Source organism: Balaenoptera physalus (assembly GCF_965194825.1).
Source record: "Balaenoptera physalus genome assembly, chromosome: 10".
NCBI lineage: Eukaryota > Metazoa > Chordata > Mammalia > Artiodactyla > Balaenopteridae > Balaenoptera > Balaenoptera physalus.
The window spans coordinates 64,728,711-64,744,761 of NC_138889.1; the positions used below are offsets into that span (position 1 = coordinate 64,728,711).

Here is a 16,051-nt window from a genome sequence, read left to right on the forward strand (position 1 = left end):
CATCGAGTTTAGACACTGGTGGGCTAGAAGGTCAAGGAAGGCGGGCTGGAGGGCTGGGGGAAGGAGGCCCGCGCTAGCCAGAGAGGGCCAGGGGCGGGGCCGGGTGGCGGGCGCGGCCGGACGGGAGTTCCCCGGAGAAGGCTCCTCCAGCCCGAGTCCCGGTGAGTGTGGGAGCACCCGTGCCCCCTCCCCAAGGCTCGAGCTCTACCAGGCGGTCACCCCTCACTCCGCCTACTCCGTTCCGAGTGGGGAACGAGGGCCATCCCTGGGAAGGACCTCCGGTCCCCTCCCCCAGGGTATAGGGCGCCTAAACTCCCCCCTCCCCCCAGCTCTGTCCGCGGGTAGGGTCTCTGTGCTTGCTCTCTGACGTCCCTTCGGGAGGTACTACCTCTTAATCACCCCCTACTTTGCCCGACCCGCCTTTCCCTCGCGCCCAGGGGACACAGTACGGGATCATCCCGCTGCCCCCCTAACCCCTTCACAGACCTCCAGTAGCCGGGGACGCAGTGCCCAGACCCCCACCCCAACACAAACACTTCTCTCCTTTAAGGGACAAAGCTTGGGGCTCACCCCCCCCCTTCCCTGGATCCTTCTACAGTCCCCACGCTTTCCCAATCGAGGGGACTGAGCTCCGGGACGCTGCTATGGACGACATTTTCACTCAGTGCCGGGAGGGCAATGCGGTTGCCGTCCGCCTGTGGCTGGACAACACGGAGAACGACCTCAACCAGGGGTGAGCTGAGGTGGCTGGTGGGGGAGAGGAAGGGCGAAGACATGCGCCTCTCCGCGATGTGGGGGTGCTCACGTCTGGTGCGGGCTGCCGACTTTCCTATCCAGTGTGATGAGGGCTAAGCACAGCCAGTCAGCGGGGCCGAGGGTCTCCACACAGGAAACTGTTGTTTGAGCTGAATCTGGACTGAAGAAGAATTTCACAGGCAGAGGCTGCAGAGAACTATTCTAGCCTCAGTAAACTGCATGGGCAAAAGCTAGGGGGCAAGACACCCAGAAGAGGGTGCCCGGAAATTGTCCGGATAGAAGACCTCTGTGGGCTTCTGTGGGCTGAAGCACTGGGTACAAGCGGAGAACGACAGGAGATAAGATTGGAAAGGTCTGCAAGGGTCAGCCAGGTCATGCAAGAATATTTAGACTATAATAATGTATTTATTCCAAGAACAAGGGTTTAAGGCCAAGTAATGATATGATGAGACTGTCCATTTGTTAAGTGTCTTGGATGCTTTGTGAAGAGCAGGTGGTGATGTGAAGAGAGGCACCAGCAGTGGTGATAGCTTGGACTGGAATTGGGGCAGGTAAAAAAGAAAAAAATGATCAAATTCCTGAAACCTTTAGGATAAAGAATTGGTGAGACTTGGTGTGGGAAGTGAGGAAGGTCAAAGATGATGACCAGGGTTCTGGCTTGGGCACTTGGGTAGATGGTGGTTCCTTTTACTGACATGGACAAGACTGAAGGGTGATGAGTTCCACTCTGGACATGTTAAAGTGACAGTACAGTGAAGTGGAAATGTTGAGTAGGCTGTTGGATTTCAAGAGAGATCTGACTTGGAGACAGATTTGGGAGATATTAGCAGGTAGGTGGCACCTGAAGAGGTGGGTGTGAAACAGAGGGGATGAGAAACCTACAAGACCAAAAAGGAGCAACTGGAGGTTGAAGGAAGGAAAATATGCTAGTAAGGCTTGGAGAAGTGACTGTTTCAAAAAAAGGGGAGTGGTCAACGGTACTATAGGCTGCTGAAAGGTTAAAGAACTTGAGCACTTTAAAGTAACCACTGAATTTACAATTATATATTTGATGATCTCTGTGAGGGCTGTTTCAGAGGAAAACAGGTGAAGAAACCAGACTATACTTGGTTCCTTCATTTAAGGAACTATACTGAACTTCTGTGCTGGGTGCTAAAGGTCCAGAATCAGACATAATGCTTGCCTTCAAGGCAGCAGCCCTGTGACAGGTTGAATGGGAGGTAGAGAAAGTGAATGTAGACAAGTTCTTTAAGGTTGGCTGAGACAGGAGGACAAGAAAAGCAGTAGTGATGTTGATTCAGGATGGTGGATTTTAATTTTATTTTAAAATTTTAGTTTTTGAGGTTGGGAGAATTTATTTTTCAGGTTTGAGAGGTAAGGATCACCTGTTATCTTCATCCAGGCTTTACAGGTCCCTATTAGGCTCTATGCTATTTCTCCATAATTCGCAGTCACTCCTTCCGTTTTTCATGTAATTCTTCAAAGGGTGCTCTGATGAAGACAGTGAGCGCAGTTAGTATTTTGTTGGTGGGGTTATAACGGGTCAGGTGAGGTTGTCCAGTGAGCCTGGCATCTAGGAAGACTCAGCTGCCAAAAGGTGAAGGGGTGGCATTAGTGAAACTGGTGCTGGTTTGAGTGGATAGGCTTTGGGGGCCCAACTGGCTATATGCTGGATATGAAGTGAGGGTGAACTTCCTGCTGGCCTCTTCGGGACTAAAGTTCAGGTTCTGAGGTGACCAGCAGCCTGACAGTGGGCAGAACCCTTGTGCCCATACTTTTGCTCTCAGGCTGTGGCCTGCTCTGGGGCTACAGACTGCCAGAGGCTGATAAGCTGGGGCACAAATTAAAGAGCTGGGATGCAAAACTGACTGATAAGCAGGGGCTGGTGATTGCTTTAGGAAGAGGGAGGGGAACACCCACCTCCCAGGAAAGGTTTTGGCTATCTTTGCGAGCAGATGAGGGCAGCTGTGGAGGGAAATCTAAGTTAAAGGCCACACCCACCACCCACATTGGCTGTGGGGACATCTGGGTGGCCCGCCCAGAGCCCACACACGGGAAGTGACCGCAGCACTAAGGCATCCCGAGGCTGCCGGCCCAGACCACGGACTGCCCCCCTGCTCCGCCCCTTGGATCTGCAGCCCAGGACTGGAGGGAATTTCCTTTTATGGCCCCAGGCTGTCAGGCCGGCCTAGCTTCCACCCAGTTGTTTTTTTTGTTTGTTTGTTTGTGGTTTTTTGTACATTTCTTTTACTTTATAAAATACAAGTTCTTGGGAAAAGAAAAAAGTCAGGTATAGCTTTCTTTCTAAAGAAGCCATTCTCATTTTCTTGTTTTCTTTGCCCAGGATTGCTTGAGTAGAGGAATCCTGTCTTATGTGGTGGTATCTACTTCATCATGAATGACTTATCAAAAGCATTTCTCCTTTTCATTATAAACCCTTCCAAACCATCATTTTAATTCCATTCCCTTTTTAGATCTTAATTTCAGTATCAGAACCAATCAGTAAGCTTGCTTCCTCTCCCATGAGCTTCGGCTTTCCTTCTCAAAGCTACCCCTCCTTCCCATTAACATGCACTGAACAGCTGCCCTCACTCCTTTCTCTCAAGAAGCTTACAGTCTAATAGACAAGACAGCCCACTAAAAGATTTTTACAATCCAGTGTGACAAGTACTGTAGTAGGGGGGTGTGCCAGATGCAGTGGAAAACAGAAAGGACCAACAGATGTTGCAAAAGGGGTGCAAAGGAAACCAGATGAAGAATGTTACCACTTAATGAGATAGGGCATGCCAGGTAAGAAAGGCTAGTGGGAGATGGTGATGAAGACAATGAATCATATGGATTTGTTGGGATTTCAGGTAGTGGTTGGTTGGGTTTGAAGCTCAGGGGAAGGTCTGAATTGGACAGCTTTGGGAGTTGCTGGCATGAATGAGAATCAAAGTTCTAGAGGTAAAGTTTCTCAGGGAGAGTATGCAGAGTGACTATCAGTTTTTTTTTGTATCAAAGCCTTTGCCCCCATCCCACCTCCAGATCAATGACCATTGCCCCTTCCTCAAAGGGACGATCATGGCTTCTCCCCCTTGCACTGGGCCTGCCGAGAAGGCCGATCTGCTGTGGTCGAGATGCTGATCATGCGCGGGGCACGAATCAACGTGATGAACCGTGGGGATGACACCCCTCTGCACCTGGCAGCCAGTCATGGGCACCGTGATATTGTACAGAAGGTATGTATGAACCCCTGCTTCTGTCATCTACTTGACGTACCTGCCTGGAAGTCAGCCACAGGCACTATAACATACCGTAGAAAGTATGTATACTCTTCTCCCTCCTTGCATGCCTCAACACACGTCTCTCATTTGGGACTGACTGTACCTTCTGCCTCTTTCTGTTTGGCCATGGGGACCAGCTGCTGCAGTACAAAGCTGACATCAATGCAGTGAATGAGCATGGGAATGTGCCCCTGCACTATGCCTGTTTTTGGGGCCAAGATCAGGTGGCAGAGGTGAGTACTCAGGCCCCGAGTTCCGGGATGGGTGGGAAGCAAAGTCTGAGCTGGAGTGGGAGATTCTAGAACCCTCAATCCATCCTATGAGTACTGCCCAGTACTCACGACATTCACAGGGTTTGTACTGCATCTACATTCATGGTTGGTTGTGACTGCCCTCATCACAGCCACCTTTTAATTCCAGGACCTCGTGGCTAATGGGGCCCTTGTCAGCATCTGTAACAAGTATGGAGAGATGCCTGTGGACAAAGCCAAGGCACCCTTGAGAGAGCTTCTCCGAGGTCTGTCCCCACCCACTGCTCGTGTCTTATCATATTTCAGCCTATCTCCTCCCAGCACACAACAGCTGAGGCCAAGACTGTTTGTCTTTCTTCCCTAGAGCGGGCAGAGAAGATGGGCCAGAATCTGAACCGTATTCCATACAAGGACACATTCTGGAAGGGGACTACCCGCACTCGGCCCCGTGAGTCAGTTGTGAGAGGAGGGGCGGTGATAGAGAATAATCCTGGGCTCCTGGGGCTGGGTGAGAGGGAGGCTGGTTAGAGGGAAGTACCTGACCTGCCCGTACTCTCAGGAAATGGGACTCTGAACAAACACTCTGGCATTGACTTCAAACAGCTCAACTTCCTGGCGAAGCTCAACGAGAATCACTCTGGAGAGGTGACCCCTGCCCTTGCCCTCCCACCCCCCCACATATTACCTGCTCTGCACTCGTTTTAAGTTTTTCCTCCAGTTAGTGGGCAGGAAAGCAGTGGCCTTAGTTAAAGCCTTCTAACCCATATCTGTCCCTCAGCTATGGAAGGGCCGCTGGCAGGGCAATGACATCGTCGTGAAGATGCTGAAGGTTCGAGACTGGAGTACAAGGAAGAGTAGGGACTTCAACGAGGAGTGTCCCCGGCTCAGGTGCGGCAAGGCCTAAACTGGAAGCCTTGGTTCCAAGGAACCCTGCCCAGCACCCAGAGGGAGATCTTTTATGCTGGGTCTCAGCCAGGGACATTCTCTCCCTCTTCCAGGATCTTCTCCCATCCGAATGTGCTCCCAGTGCTCGGTGCCTGTCAGTCTCCACCTGCTCCTCACCCCACCCTCATCACACACTGGATGCCATATGGATCCCTGTACAATGTGCTACACGAAGGCACCAGTGAGTAGGGGATGCCAAATCTCGTTGTGGCAGGGGAGGGGAGAGAAGTGTAAGCCTCTCCAAACTATTTAACTCTTGCCTCCTCTTTTAGATTTCGTTGTGGACCAGAGCCAGGCTGTGAAGTTTGCACTGGACATGGCAAGGGGCATGGCCTTCCTACACACACTAGAGCCCCTCATCCCACGACATGCACTCAACAGTCGTAGTGTAATGGTAAGGTCACAACTTCACTCCTGGCCCAGGCCCCAGAAGCCCTTTCCCTATCTAGAATAGGACTTACCTCCTTCCACACAACTATCTTCTCTTCCTCAGATTGATGAGGACATGACTGCTCGAATCAGTATGGCCGACGTCAAGTTCTCCTTCCAGTGCCCCGGACGCATGTATGCACCTGCCTGGGTGGCCCCTGAAGGTGAGTGAGTGCATTATGTTGGGAGGTAGAGAAGGGGCAGCTCAGTAGTAACGGAAGGGAGCAGAGACAGGATAGGCAGCTGGAACAGTTAAGTCCTGTCCCTCCAGCTCTGCAAAAGAAGCCTGAAGACACAAACAGACGCTCAGCAGACATGTGGAGTTTTGCAGTGCTTCTGTGGGAACTGGTGACACGGGAGGTACCCTTTGCTGACCTCTCCAACATGGAAATTGGAATGAAGGTGAGAGCATAACTGGATATACTTGTATTGGGGGAATGGTGGTGGTAGTGACAATAATTGTAGTGGGGCTGGACTCTTCCTACATTTGTTCAAATATACAGAATCCTGTCCTGAGGGCTAGAGGCCGATCCCCACATGAGACTCAAGTTCTGAGACCCACGTTGTTTTTCCTTGTGCTTGCAGGTGGCATTGGAAGGCCTTCGGCCTACCATCCCACCAGGCATTTCCCCCCATGTATGTAAACTCATGAAGATCTGCATGAATGAAGACCCTGCTAAGCGGCCCAAGTTTGACATGATTGTGCCTATCCTGGAGAAGATGCAGGACAAGTAGGGCTGGAGAGTCCCTGTCTAAACTCCAGAGGTGTCAGGACACGGTTAGGGGAGTGCACCTCCCCAAAGCAGCAGGCCTCTGGTTGCCTCCCCTGCCTCTAGTCATGGTACTACCCCAGCCATGGGGCCCATCCCCTGCCCCCATCCCTACCACTGTGGCCCAAAAAGGGAATGGGCTTAAAGCTTTGTCACTTGCCACACGGTGTCTCCCAGCATGGGAGGGATCAGCCCTGCCTGTCACAATAAAGTTTATTATGAAAACAGGCTGGTGTGGGGACAAGGGGATGGACAAGTACATTTAGATTGGGTGGCTCAGGTGAAGTAGTGCGGCTTCTTCACATTGATGCCATACTCGCTGAGGGCAGGGGTCAAGTCCTCCATGGTTAGAGTGTACTTGCGGTCCTGAGGGAAGAGGGAAGAGCACCAGCTGAACACAGGAATTCCAGATTTCAATCCCAGGTGGGTGACCCTGAGTAGGTCTTTCACCTCCCCTAGGGCTTAGTTTCCCTCAAAGGGGTTTCAGAATAATTTAAGCCTCTGCTGCTGTAGGAGGTAATAACTGACTCAATGAGCCTCCCCTCACACCTTGCTCTTGCTTCGGGAACTGCCAGAGGCTGTGCCCTTCATTTTGCAGTGCTGTAGGGCATCGTTGGCAATATCTGAGATGAATTTCTGGGCAGCTAGGGAGATGAGCCGAATTCTAGAGAGAGAAAGATGGTATGAGAAGGAGGTGGACAGCAAACTCCACACAAGCACCCAAGGCTCTAACCTGCCCGGAGTTTACTCACATGCGTGGGTCCGAGGCCTCAAAGCCAGCACGGTTCAAGTAGTAACCAGTCACTGCATCGGGGATCTGAGAAATCAATTAGACGACTGTCAGCGTTAGCCCTGTGTACTGTGGGGCTGAGAGTGGGAGGATAAGGGAAATGGAGGGCAAGCCTGGCTACCAGGAAGCTCCTCGTTTGGGTGGGCAGAAGGGATAAATCACAAGAGCTAGTAGGGGAGTACACGCAAGAGGACGCTGCAAATACAGGTGGTGTGGCAGAAACTGACGTGACAGCGGGCCAGCAGCCTGTTCAGGCGGGAAGCCCACCGTAGGCGTGTAATCCTCCAGCTGCATCAGGAAGTCCACCAGAGGCGTGCTGGACACCACCGGCTTCACATCTCCGTTGGCCGCGCTTGGCAGCACGTAAACCCCGTTAGACATGGCCCCCTCCGGGGGCGCCGCGCCGCCCGCCGTCACCGGAGCTGGAGGAGAACCAGAAAACTGAGACATGGAGGTGGGAGGCGCGGGGGCCCAGCTAGGTCTGCCTTAACCCTCTGCCCTCAACCGCCGCTGAGCCCAGCCCAAGGCGCGGCCCTCGCCCTCACCCGTCCCGGCCCTCACCCGCCCCGCGCCGCTCGGCCGGCTCCCCGGCCCGCGCCGCCACGGCTCCCGTGCCCCCTGCCGCGGCTCCAGCCCCAGGCCCCCCAGCTGTCCCCGCGGGGCTGGCCTTGTTCTCCGCAGCGACGCCGGCGGGCAGCGCGGCGGGGGCCGAGACCGCGGGTGCCGGGCCCGAGGCCGAGGCGGCGGAGGCCGGCGCCGCCTCGGGGTCCGCGCCGGAGCCGCTGCAGCTCATCGGGCCGGTGGGAGAGGCGGCGAACAGAGCCGCTTCCGCTTCCGTTCACGTTACGCACGCACCCGGGTTGACGTCACACGCCTCGCGACTCGCCCCTCCCACGCCACGTTCGCTCCTCCCTTAGGCCGCCCGCCTCTTTTCGCGGCCCCTCGGGCGGCTAGATGAGAAAGGCCGATGGGCGGAGACCAAGTGTTGGAGAACTGCGGTAGCGCGAACATTTCTCCTCCCACCCCGCTGTTCTCCTAGGCCGATCCGCTGGGATGGGAATGCTTGAATGTCGAGGAGTCTCTTCTGTAGGTCTGGGACCCCTCACCCAGCCTGACGCCCGAAAACCTTGCTTTGGGGCCCATCGCCCCGACACCTCTCGACCGTTGGTTGCCTGCCAGTCTGCATCCTTTCTAGTCCCTTTATTCAGCCTTTTACGGGTTTGTAGTGGAGTTGGATAGCCTCTCTCCCTGGCAGCTGCCCAAAGAAGTGAGGGCAACAGGAGAACTCAGTGCTGCTGCAGATGGGGAGGGAGGTACAGTCCACCCTCCGTATAGGTGGTAAGGGGTGGGCAGGATTGGTTCCAGGACCCTCCCCTCAACCCCCTTCCCCCACCCCACCCCCACCCTGGATACCAAAACCCATGGATGCTCAAGTCCCTTATATGAAATGGCATAGTATTTGCACTGTATACTTTAAATCATCTCTAGATTACTTATAATATCTAATACAATGTAAATGCTATGTAAATTGTTGCTGGTAAATTCAAGTTTTGCTTTTTATAACTTCCTGGAATTTTTTTTTTTTTTTAATATCAATTCATGGTTGGTTGAATCTGTGGCTGTGGTATGTGAGGATACAGAGGGACGGCTGTCTTTCAGCCTGAATAAACAAGATATGCAAAATCACACCTAGTGAAAGAGTGGGGTTTTCAATGCAGCAAACATTTATTTAATTCCTATTTGTCAGTCCTGATCTAGGGCCTGCAAATACAAAGTTAAGTAGGACAAGGTTCTAGTCCTCTAGGCACCAATAGTCTTGGAAAGGGAGGCAAACAGTTAAACTGGCCATTTCAACAATATATGGGGGTTTAAATACTGGAGGTAGACACAGAGTGTACAGTGCAAGGGAGGAAGGGAACTAACAGCTGCTGCCTATATCTGTGTCAGGCATTCTATTAACTTTATCCTATTTAATGATTCCCTGAATATTAGAGGCAGGTATCAATATCCTCATGTAACAGATGAGGAAAAAGGCTCAGAGAGTTGAACTTTTTTGCCCAAGGCTCTCGCCTAGTCTATATCAGAACCAAGAATCAAACAGGTTTGTTTTCAAGAATCTAGGATTTTTCTGTCATACCAAAATCAACTAGCTTCAGGGAGCCAAAAGGTTCACACGAGAAGGTGACTTCTGAGCTGAGTCTCGAAAGAATTCTGGAAATCAACCAGGCAAAGGGAGCCAGGTGTAATGTTAGGGCCCAGAATATCTTGAGCAAAAGTGAAAGTGTCTGTGGGGAGGGCAGGAAAGGATAAACAATTTGTTACTCAGGAACAAATGGCAAGTAAGGGATTAGGTTTTTAAGTCATGATAAAAAGCCTGAACTATATCCAGTAATCTCTGAAGGGTCTTAATCAAGTAAATGACCTTATGGGATTTGCATCTTACTCTGGTAGATGGTTTAGGGAAGGGCGGAAAGTAAGGACACTTCTTGCAAGGGCCTCCTCAATTCAGAGGAGAGGGAATATGGCTCAGGGCTAATGTAGTAGCAATAGAGATGGAGAGAATTCGATAAGTTCTAGATATACTTAGGAAATACAAATGGCAGGACTTGTGGATTGATAAAGATATATTTAAGAGGTAAAGTCAGTAGGACCTGTTGATTGAAGATGATGATGGGAGGAGGTGAGGAAAAGGGAGTCTAGGATGACACTTTAGGTTTCTGGCTTGGTTGGAAGAATCATAGTGTCATTTACAAAGAAGAAACAGAAGAGAACAGTTTGGGATTGGGAAGAAGGGAGATGAAATATTGAGTATCACACATACTACTTTTGAGATATCAATCACTGTTGGATAAAAAGTCTGATATAGTGAGATGGTGATGGCTGTGGATGCCAGTGATTGATTTGTTCCAGGGTCAATGAGTAGAGCGAGAAGAGCAAAAGACTAAGGATGGAGCAATGAAATACAACAACATTTGATGAGGAAGCAGAGAAAGAGAAAGAGGGAAGAGGGAATGAAGGAGGAATAGGGAGTCGTCAGAGGAGAAGTTAAGCCCTAGACGCTAAGGAAGGAGAGGCAGTAGACTACTGTGACAGAGAGCCCACAAAGCAAAGATTGGGAAGTGTCCACTGGATGAAGCAGCAGGGAGGCCTTCATTTCTCAGTGTTTCTCAGGGGAGGAAAGAGTGAAAAAGTAAGGGCAGAGGTCTCATGGCAATGAATTGAGGAGTGAAGATGAAGTGAAATAGTGTACTACACAGACAGTGTAAACAACTGAAAAAAAAAAAGAAAAAATGGAAGAGGGGGTGGTGTGCGGGGGAGGCTCCCAAACAGTGCAGGTTATAGCATCTGTAGAGGAACCTGGGGAAGGGGCAGGGGGACCTGAGTATGAGGGAGCAGGTAGCGTTGGGAGTCAAGTCAAGCTCACAGCATTTCTGGGTTAGGGAAATAAGCTGCGGCAGTCAACAGTTGAGGGTTTAGCAGGGCTTCCAACAGTGCAGAATCAGGGACCGAGCCACCAGCTGTGGGGCAGTGGACAGGCCCACTCTTCTAGCAAGAAAGGATCAAGGGTTAATTAGTGTCTTCAGCAGAGCTGGGAAGTTGGGTGTTCCCCAGCCGGTCACAGGATCCCAGCCAGGGCCAGAGCAGAAACCTTGACCCTCCACCTCTTCATTCAGACAGGACTCATGGCAGCCACGTGTTACCTAGGGAGAAGGTGGGCATCAGATCCCGGCTTGCTGATACTAGCAGACTACAGCACCTCACCTTGTATTCACATTCCAGAGGCTATCCCACCCCATCAGAATTGTCCTCAAATTCATCTTAGCACTCCACATACTCTTACGAAAGTGGCCACACCCCTCGCTTCCATACTCACATCAAAGAGCCCTGCCCCGTGCTGCTGGTAGAGCCGTGGGTTGAGAAAACCAAGAGGGGGGAGGCCTTTGAGAATTCTGTGTTCATTTATCAGGGATAGGAGTCCCCCAAACACTGGAGTCGAGGCCTGCAAGTGTGAGGGTACAAGTAGAGGTTACGGGTTCAGAGTGATTGGACTTTCTGGGAGGGATGGATCAGAGGTCTCTGAGGAATTGGGGTTCTGGGTGTAAGGTCTTGGGGGTGGAGGGTGCGGGTAGTCCCTGGGTGGGGGTTTGGAGCCAGGCTCATTCTCACCGAGGTGCCAGACACCCATGGAATGGGCACACGGTTGCTGACCACCCAGTAGCCATCAGAGAGTGCAGCCACGTCTGGGTAGGCACGGCCGCTGGCATTGAAGTAACTGGATGGTGGCAAGTGGGGACTGGAGCTCAGGTACTGGGCTACAGCTTCCTCCTAAAAGGCATTCTTGAGTGAGTATCATCTGCTGCACTGAGGATCCCACCCGTCCCCCCTCCATCCACACAAACACACACGTACCTGGTACGAAGGCCGTCGGAACACATTGCTGAAGCCGCCACCACTGATATAGTCAACAACCTCATCTGTGACTCGGAAAGGATTCTGGAAGGATGTGCCTCCCACTGTGGTGACATAGGGGCTGAGGGCAGAAGACAGCACTCAGATTGCAGGGTCCTAAGGGCACCTCCAAAATGCATGGGGATGGGTGAGTATGGGTCTGGGTCTTGCTGGAGGGACTGAGGAAGCACTCTGGTGAAGTATGTACATGGGGAGGACTGAGAGATTTTGGGCCCTCAAGGCATGGCCTGAGGTGACCGTGCACACTTTTCCCTACGGAACACCCACCAAATCTCCCCCTAAAATGCCTGGGGACTGAGGAAGCGGAACACTGGGAGCTATGTCCTACTCAGGAGACTCGGGGCCTGCGACCTACAGGAAGAAGAGGGGGGTGCAGGTAAAGCTGAGGGTTGAGCCACAGGAGCACCTGGTGCGATCAAGACAAAGGTTCCAGATCATGAGGTCATAGATGAATTGGTGGTCACAGGTAAGTGGTGGGCTGGGGTGCTTACCTGGAGGCAGGGAAGCTGGGACGGAACTGGTGTCTTCCAGAGACAGACCAACACCCAGCCCCACTGTCACCTGGGAGAGAGACCAAGTTTGCCACTCAGTTTAATTGGTCAGAGCTTGGAATGTGGGTTCAGATGTCAGAGAGGAAATTCAAGTGTTAGTCATTACTGCAAGAGGTCAGAGTTGAGGTCAGGTCAGTGGTCCCTGTTGAGTTCAGATTATGAGATAGAGATCAGGTCCAGGAGTCACTGCGCGGTCAAAGTTCTGAGGCTGGGTGGGTGTGGGGGTCTAAGTTTAGAGTAGGAGGTCACCTGAGGCAAAGAGCAGGGTGAGACCCCGAGCAGCAGCCTTCATGAGCTCGGTGTTGACCCGCTGGATGTAGGCGCTGCTGAGGGAGTCCTCATCATCTCCGTAGCTCACGGTGTGCACATGTGGCAGGGCTGACTCATTACTGAGCAGCAGGAGCCACTGCAGGAAGGGCTCCTGTGACTCATGCCGGCCTGGATTTTTTTTTGGAGAAGAGGGCACAAGGGCAGTCATTTGGGAGGTTGTCAGGATCTCCCTGTAGCTCATGGGATTCCCTTGGGGAAGCAAAGATCACCACTCACCCCCACCTCTATCCCCACCAGCCAGTCCCCTTGGCAGTACCAGGGCTACTGTAGACCCAGGTGGAGATGTTGGCGCCAGCACTCATCAGGTACTCCACATCTAGGCTGGCCTCGATTCCGGCCTTGCCCCGGCCCTGCTGTCCGACCACACGGGCTACTGATGCGTGGTGTGCGAAGTTCCCACCGAAGAGGTGCATGAACTCAGCCAGGTCTGAATCATGGAAATACTGCTCCAGGAACTATGGAGGGTATCAGAGCAGATATCATGGGTCAGAGGACACAGCCCCAAGGGTCAGGTCAGGGGATACTGTCCCAAATCACAGGATTGGGGGTGAGAGCCCAGGGGTTAGAGTCAAGAGAGTCAGCCCCAGGCTGGTCAGGCACCTTGGGGAGGCGGTAAGGACCCTGAGGCTCTCTGCGTGGCTCACCTGGGCACAGGCTTGACTGTTGTTGGTCGTGCCAGAGCCCACGTCTTGTGCCGTCAAGTTGTAACGCTCACGGATCACAGATGGGGTCACCCCCAGGTGCAGGCCAACAGTACCTGGCACCTGTGGCTCGGGGCGTTGCCTCAGGGTTGATGTGGGGGGAAAGCGGTGCAGCCCCCCCACTGTGGGGAGGAGTCAGGCTTGAGGAAGAGATCCTTTAGCCTCCAACCCCCATTTTATCACTGACCCCCCCCCCACCAACCCCCCTGGGTGTTACCAAAGTCCACGTGGGAGGCCAAGGCCTTCGGGAGCCGGTAGGGACGTGGGGACCTTACAACATGGGTCTCTGCAGGTCCCCCCATATAGCGATGAAACTCAGCCCCAGAGAGCAGCAGCTCTGCTTGTCTGAAGTCCGAGATCAGAGAACAGAGGTCAGAAAGCATGGAACAGAGCAGAGGAGGCTGCCTGAGCATCACTGGGCAGTTAGTCGTTATCTCCCCACGTGTTTTCACCCACAGGCCCTGGCAAGCTCTCAGCTCCCTTCCACTGCGGTGACAAATCTCCCTGATGGGATGATTGGTGCCCTCCATGAGGCAATTATTCCCTCTTACCGGACACTCAGCCAGCAAGTCAGAAAGTCCTGTGTGGTCACTGAGTGGCAGTTCCGGGCTCCAGCAGCCAAAAGCCATTTTTGGACTGTGTGGAGGGTCAGTGGTGATGGCCGGACCAGTTCAGCCACATCCTCTAGGGTCAGGTACTTTCCTGCAGGGATTCAGTAGAGGCTTTTGCCTTCATTCCTTGCTTTTCTAAGCTGCCCTTTTTGAACCTTAACCAGGAGACATTGGAGCTTAACATGATGGCGAGTCACTGCTCTCCAGTGTGGCTCATGCATACACCTCCCGGGTGAACCTTAGATTGCCCCCCTCACCATGAAGGGCTTCCAGCAGGGGAAGCCCACAATCCAGCTTGACCATTGGAGCAAAACATGGACCTTCTGGAGCAGAGTGGGGAGTAAAGTAGGGAGAAGAGTGGAGGGGAAGAGACTGCAGACCAGTGAGGGGGCTGGCAGCAGTCCAGGTGAAAGAGTAATCAACTGAGTTGGTGGCAACAAGGAATGGTGAGACAGTGGCGTATTTCAGAGCTGGAACTGGCAGCCTTAGGGTCGAATGGAGGAGTAAATGAGAGTGAATTTAGTGGGGGGAAGTGAAATTTGAGGTAATGAGCACTTATACGTACTGGATGCTACTTCCCCATTTGTCTGGTAGTTGGTAAACAGTAGAGTCAGAATTTGAATCCAGATCTGATCACCAAGCCTGTGCTCTTAACCATACCCACTTTCAGTTTTTTAGCCTGATGAACAGAGGTGGAAAGTTTTGGAGGAAAGAATGTGAATTAGTTTTGGACACTCTAGTTCCAATTCACCTTTTTATTCAGAAACTCTTTAATAAGGGTCACTGCCATTCATCTGTCCTATACCACCCCCTCGACAGGCCCCAAGAGCACGTCCCTGACATGACCTGCACCGTCCCACGCTCAGCCCAGTCCTGTGTCCCTCCACTGCATCCCACATCCCGCCCCCAGTCCCATCAGGCACCGTAGCGAGAAGAGCCGGGATCCGACACAGCCTGCACCAACTCGGACAGTCTCTCCAGGTTCTGCTGTCTCAGGGCAAACGTGAGACTCAGCTCTTCCTCAGGGTCCACACGGCCCAGAGACACCCAGCCTGGTGGCAGCCTGCAGGGTCAGGGGTCAGGCACATGGCCTTCATTAGAGTAGGGATGGGAAGGTTCAGCATTAGACCTAGACCTTGGGGAGGATTCCAGAAGCAGATATGGATCACAGGAGGTGGATTATCGGGGACTGAGTCTCGGAACCTGGGAATAAGGCTATGGAGTGGGTACCAGGAGCTGGTAAGGGGGGTGAGGGAGGCTAGAACCAGGAAAACGGGTACAGGAGAGGCCATGGGGTAGGGGGTGTCAGTGCTAAGTCAACTCACGTCCGCTGCTGGTCAGGCTCTGGGCTGTAACTGCATTTGCCGGCGACGAAGAGGGCAAGGAGCCCTAGGAGGCTGCAGAGGCAGCACATGGGTTTCAGCAGGAGCTGGACTGTCATTGTGTTCCCACCCTCCAACATATACTCCCTCCAACCTGATTCCCTTCTCCCAGGGCCCCCTAGTTTCTTACCAGGCTCGGGGGCCCATTCTGCCTTTCTGCAGATCCGCTGTCATGTGACAGATCACATGAGCCCTATACTGCACCACCACCCGTCTCTGCCTAGAAACTAGTGACGATGCTGGCTCCTCCCTTGAATGGGTGGTCCTGAATGCTGAAGAAGGGGAGGGGCTGCCGCTCGGATTCTCCCTCTGTGGACTGTCAAACCCTGGGTAAGCTCAGGGCTCCCTACCTGCTGCCAGAATCCAGGACTCACCACAGTGTAGGGGGTGCTTAAGAAAGGGGCTTTGGAGGCCCACAGACCCACAGACCCAGGTTCTTACTAGCTGTATGATATCAGAAAGTCACTTAACTTCTCGGAGCCTAGGTTTCTTCATGTAGAATATGGAGACTATTATGTTAAAAGTGCTCTGCCTCAGAGGGTTGCAGTGAAAATTTACAGAGGTAAAGCAGGCAAACCCCTCAGCAGAGAGCCTCACATGGCAAAGGCTCAACAAATGTGAGCTCTTATTACACGCGAGTATATAGGGGCCCCACGGAAAACAAATACACCACGTGGCTGCTCTTGTACCCACCCCCACCTCCCTGAAGACCCTCAGGCCTAGAGCTGGTCATCTCGAAGATCTCTCCCCAGCCAGCCAATCCCTCTCTAGGTCACTGCCACAAGCAAGCCCCTGCTGT

The 16,051-nt window shown here is 52.7% G+C and overlaps 3 protein-coding genes across 5 annotated transcripts; 1 reads left to right on the plus strand and 2 right to left on the minus strand.

Moving 5' to 3' along the window:
* The first annotated feature begins 34 nt into the window (after positions 1–34).
* On the plus strand, positions 35–6,644 carry ILK (integrin linked kinase). 3 transcript variants are annotated; one of them, XM_082476355.1, is made up of 13 exons: positions 35–161; positions 551–733; positions 3,812–3,977; positions 4,160–4,255; positions 4,443–4,539; positions 4,638–4,721; positions 4,833–4,918; positions 5,052–5,161; positions 5,272–5,399; positions 5,491–5,612; positions 5,712–5,811; positions 5,919–6,049; positions 6,233–6,644. In XM_082476355.1, the coding sequence occupies exons 2-13, from the start codon at positions 645–647 to the stop codon at positions 6,380–6,382; spliced, it is 1,359 nt and encodes a 452-aa protein (XP_082332481.1). In that variant the 5' UTR covers positions 35–161; positions 551–644; the 3' UTR covers positions 6,383–6,644. The 3 variants fall into 3 exon arrangements, with proteins under 3 accessions (XP_082332481.1, XP_082332483.1, XP_082332482.1); XM_082476357.1 differs by having other exon boundaries at positions 65–161; positions 599–733; XM_082476356.1 differs by lacking the exon at positions 35–161 and adding an exon at positions 184–296.
* On the minus strand, positions 6,617–8,046 carry TAF10 (TATA-box binding protein associated factor 10). The gene is made up of 5 exons (XM_082476417.1): positions 7,769–8,046; positions 7,475–7,629; positions 7,170–7,234; positions 6,967–7,081; positions 6,617–6,783 (listed from the first exon to the last, which is right to left on the minus strand). Exons 1-5 carry the CDS (start codon positions 7,998–8,000, stop codon positions 6,694–6,696), a joined length of 657 nt encoding a protein of 218 aa, XP_082332543.1. The 5' UTR covers positions 8,001–8,046; the 3' UTR covers positions 6,617–6,693.
* An 862-nt stretch (positions 8,047–8,908) lies between these two features.
* On the minus strand, positions 8,909–15,479 carry TPP1 (tripeptidyl peptidase 1). The gene is made up of 13 exons (XM_082476358.1): positions 15,383–15,479; positions 15,196–15,267; positions 14,794–14,933; positions 13,811–13,961; positions 13,477–13,604; positions 13,203–13,381; positions 12,815–13,013; positions 12,478–12,666; positions 12,169–12,238; positions 11,618–11,738; positions 11,375–11,533; positions 11,082–11,207; positions 8,909–10,908 (listed from the first exon to the last, which is right to left on the minus strand). Exons 1-13 carry the CDS (start codon positions 15,424–15,426, stop codon positions 10,768–10,770), a joined length of 1,719 nt encoding a protein of 572 aa, XP_082332484.1. The 5' UTR covers positions 15,427–15,479; the 3' UTR covers positions 8,909–10,767.
* Between the last annotated feature and the right edge of the window lie 572 nt (positions 15,480–16,051).

Coding starts and splice junctions, on each gene's coding strand:
- ILK (XM_082476355.1), top strand. CDS start 645: ATGGACGACATTTTCACTCAGTGCCGGGAGGGCAATGCGGTTGCCGTC. Junction 5,162..5,271: donor GAGGAGTGTCCCCGGCTCAG/GTGCGGCAAGGC, acceptor TCCCTCTTCCAG/GATCTTCTCCCATCCGAATG. Junction 5,812..5,918: donor TGCCTGGGTGGCCCCTGAAG/GTGAGTGAGTGC, acceptor CTGTCCCTCCAG/CTCTGCAAAAGAAGCCTGAA.
- TAF10 (XM_082476417.1), bottom strand. CDS start 8,000: ATGAGCTGCAGCGGCTCCGGCGCGGACCCCGAGGCGGCGCCGGCCTCC. Junction 7,630..7,768: donor GGCCGAGCGGCGCGGGGCGG/GTGAGGGCCGGG, acceptor GTTCTCCTCCAG/CTCCGGTGACGGCGGGCGGC. Junction 7,082..7,169: donor GAGGCCTCGGACCCACGCAT/GTGAGTAAACTC, acceptor TTCTCTCTCTAG/AATTCGGCTCATCTCCCTAG.
- TPP1 (XM_082476358.1), bottom strand. CDS start 15,426: ATGACAGCGGATCTGCAGAAAGGCAGAATGGGCCCCCGAGCCTG. Junction 15,268..15,382: donor AGAATGGGCCCCCGAGCCTG/GTAAGAAACTAG, acceptor CTGCCTCTGCAG/CCTCCTAGGGCTCCTTGCCC. Junction 11,534..11,617: donor TCCGACGGCCTTCGTACCAG/GTACGTGTGTGT, acceptor AATGCCTTTTAG/GAGGAAGCTGTAGCCCAGTA.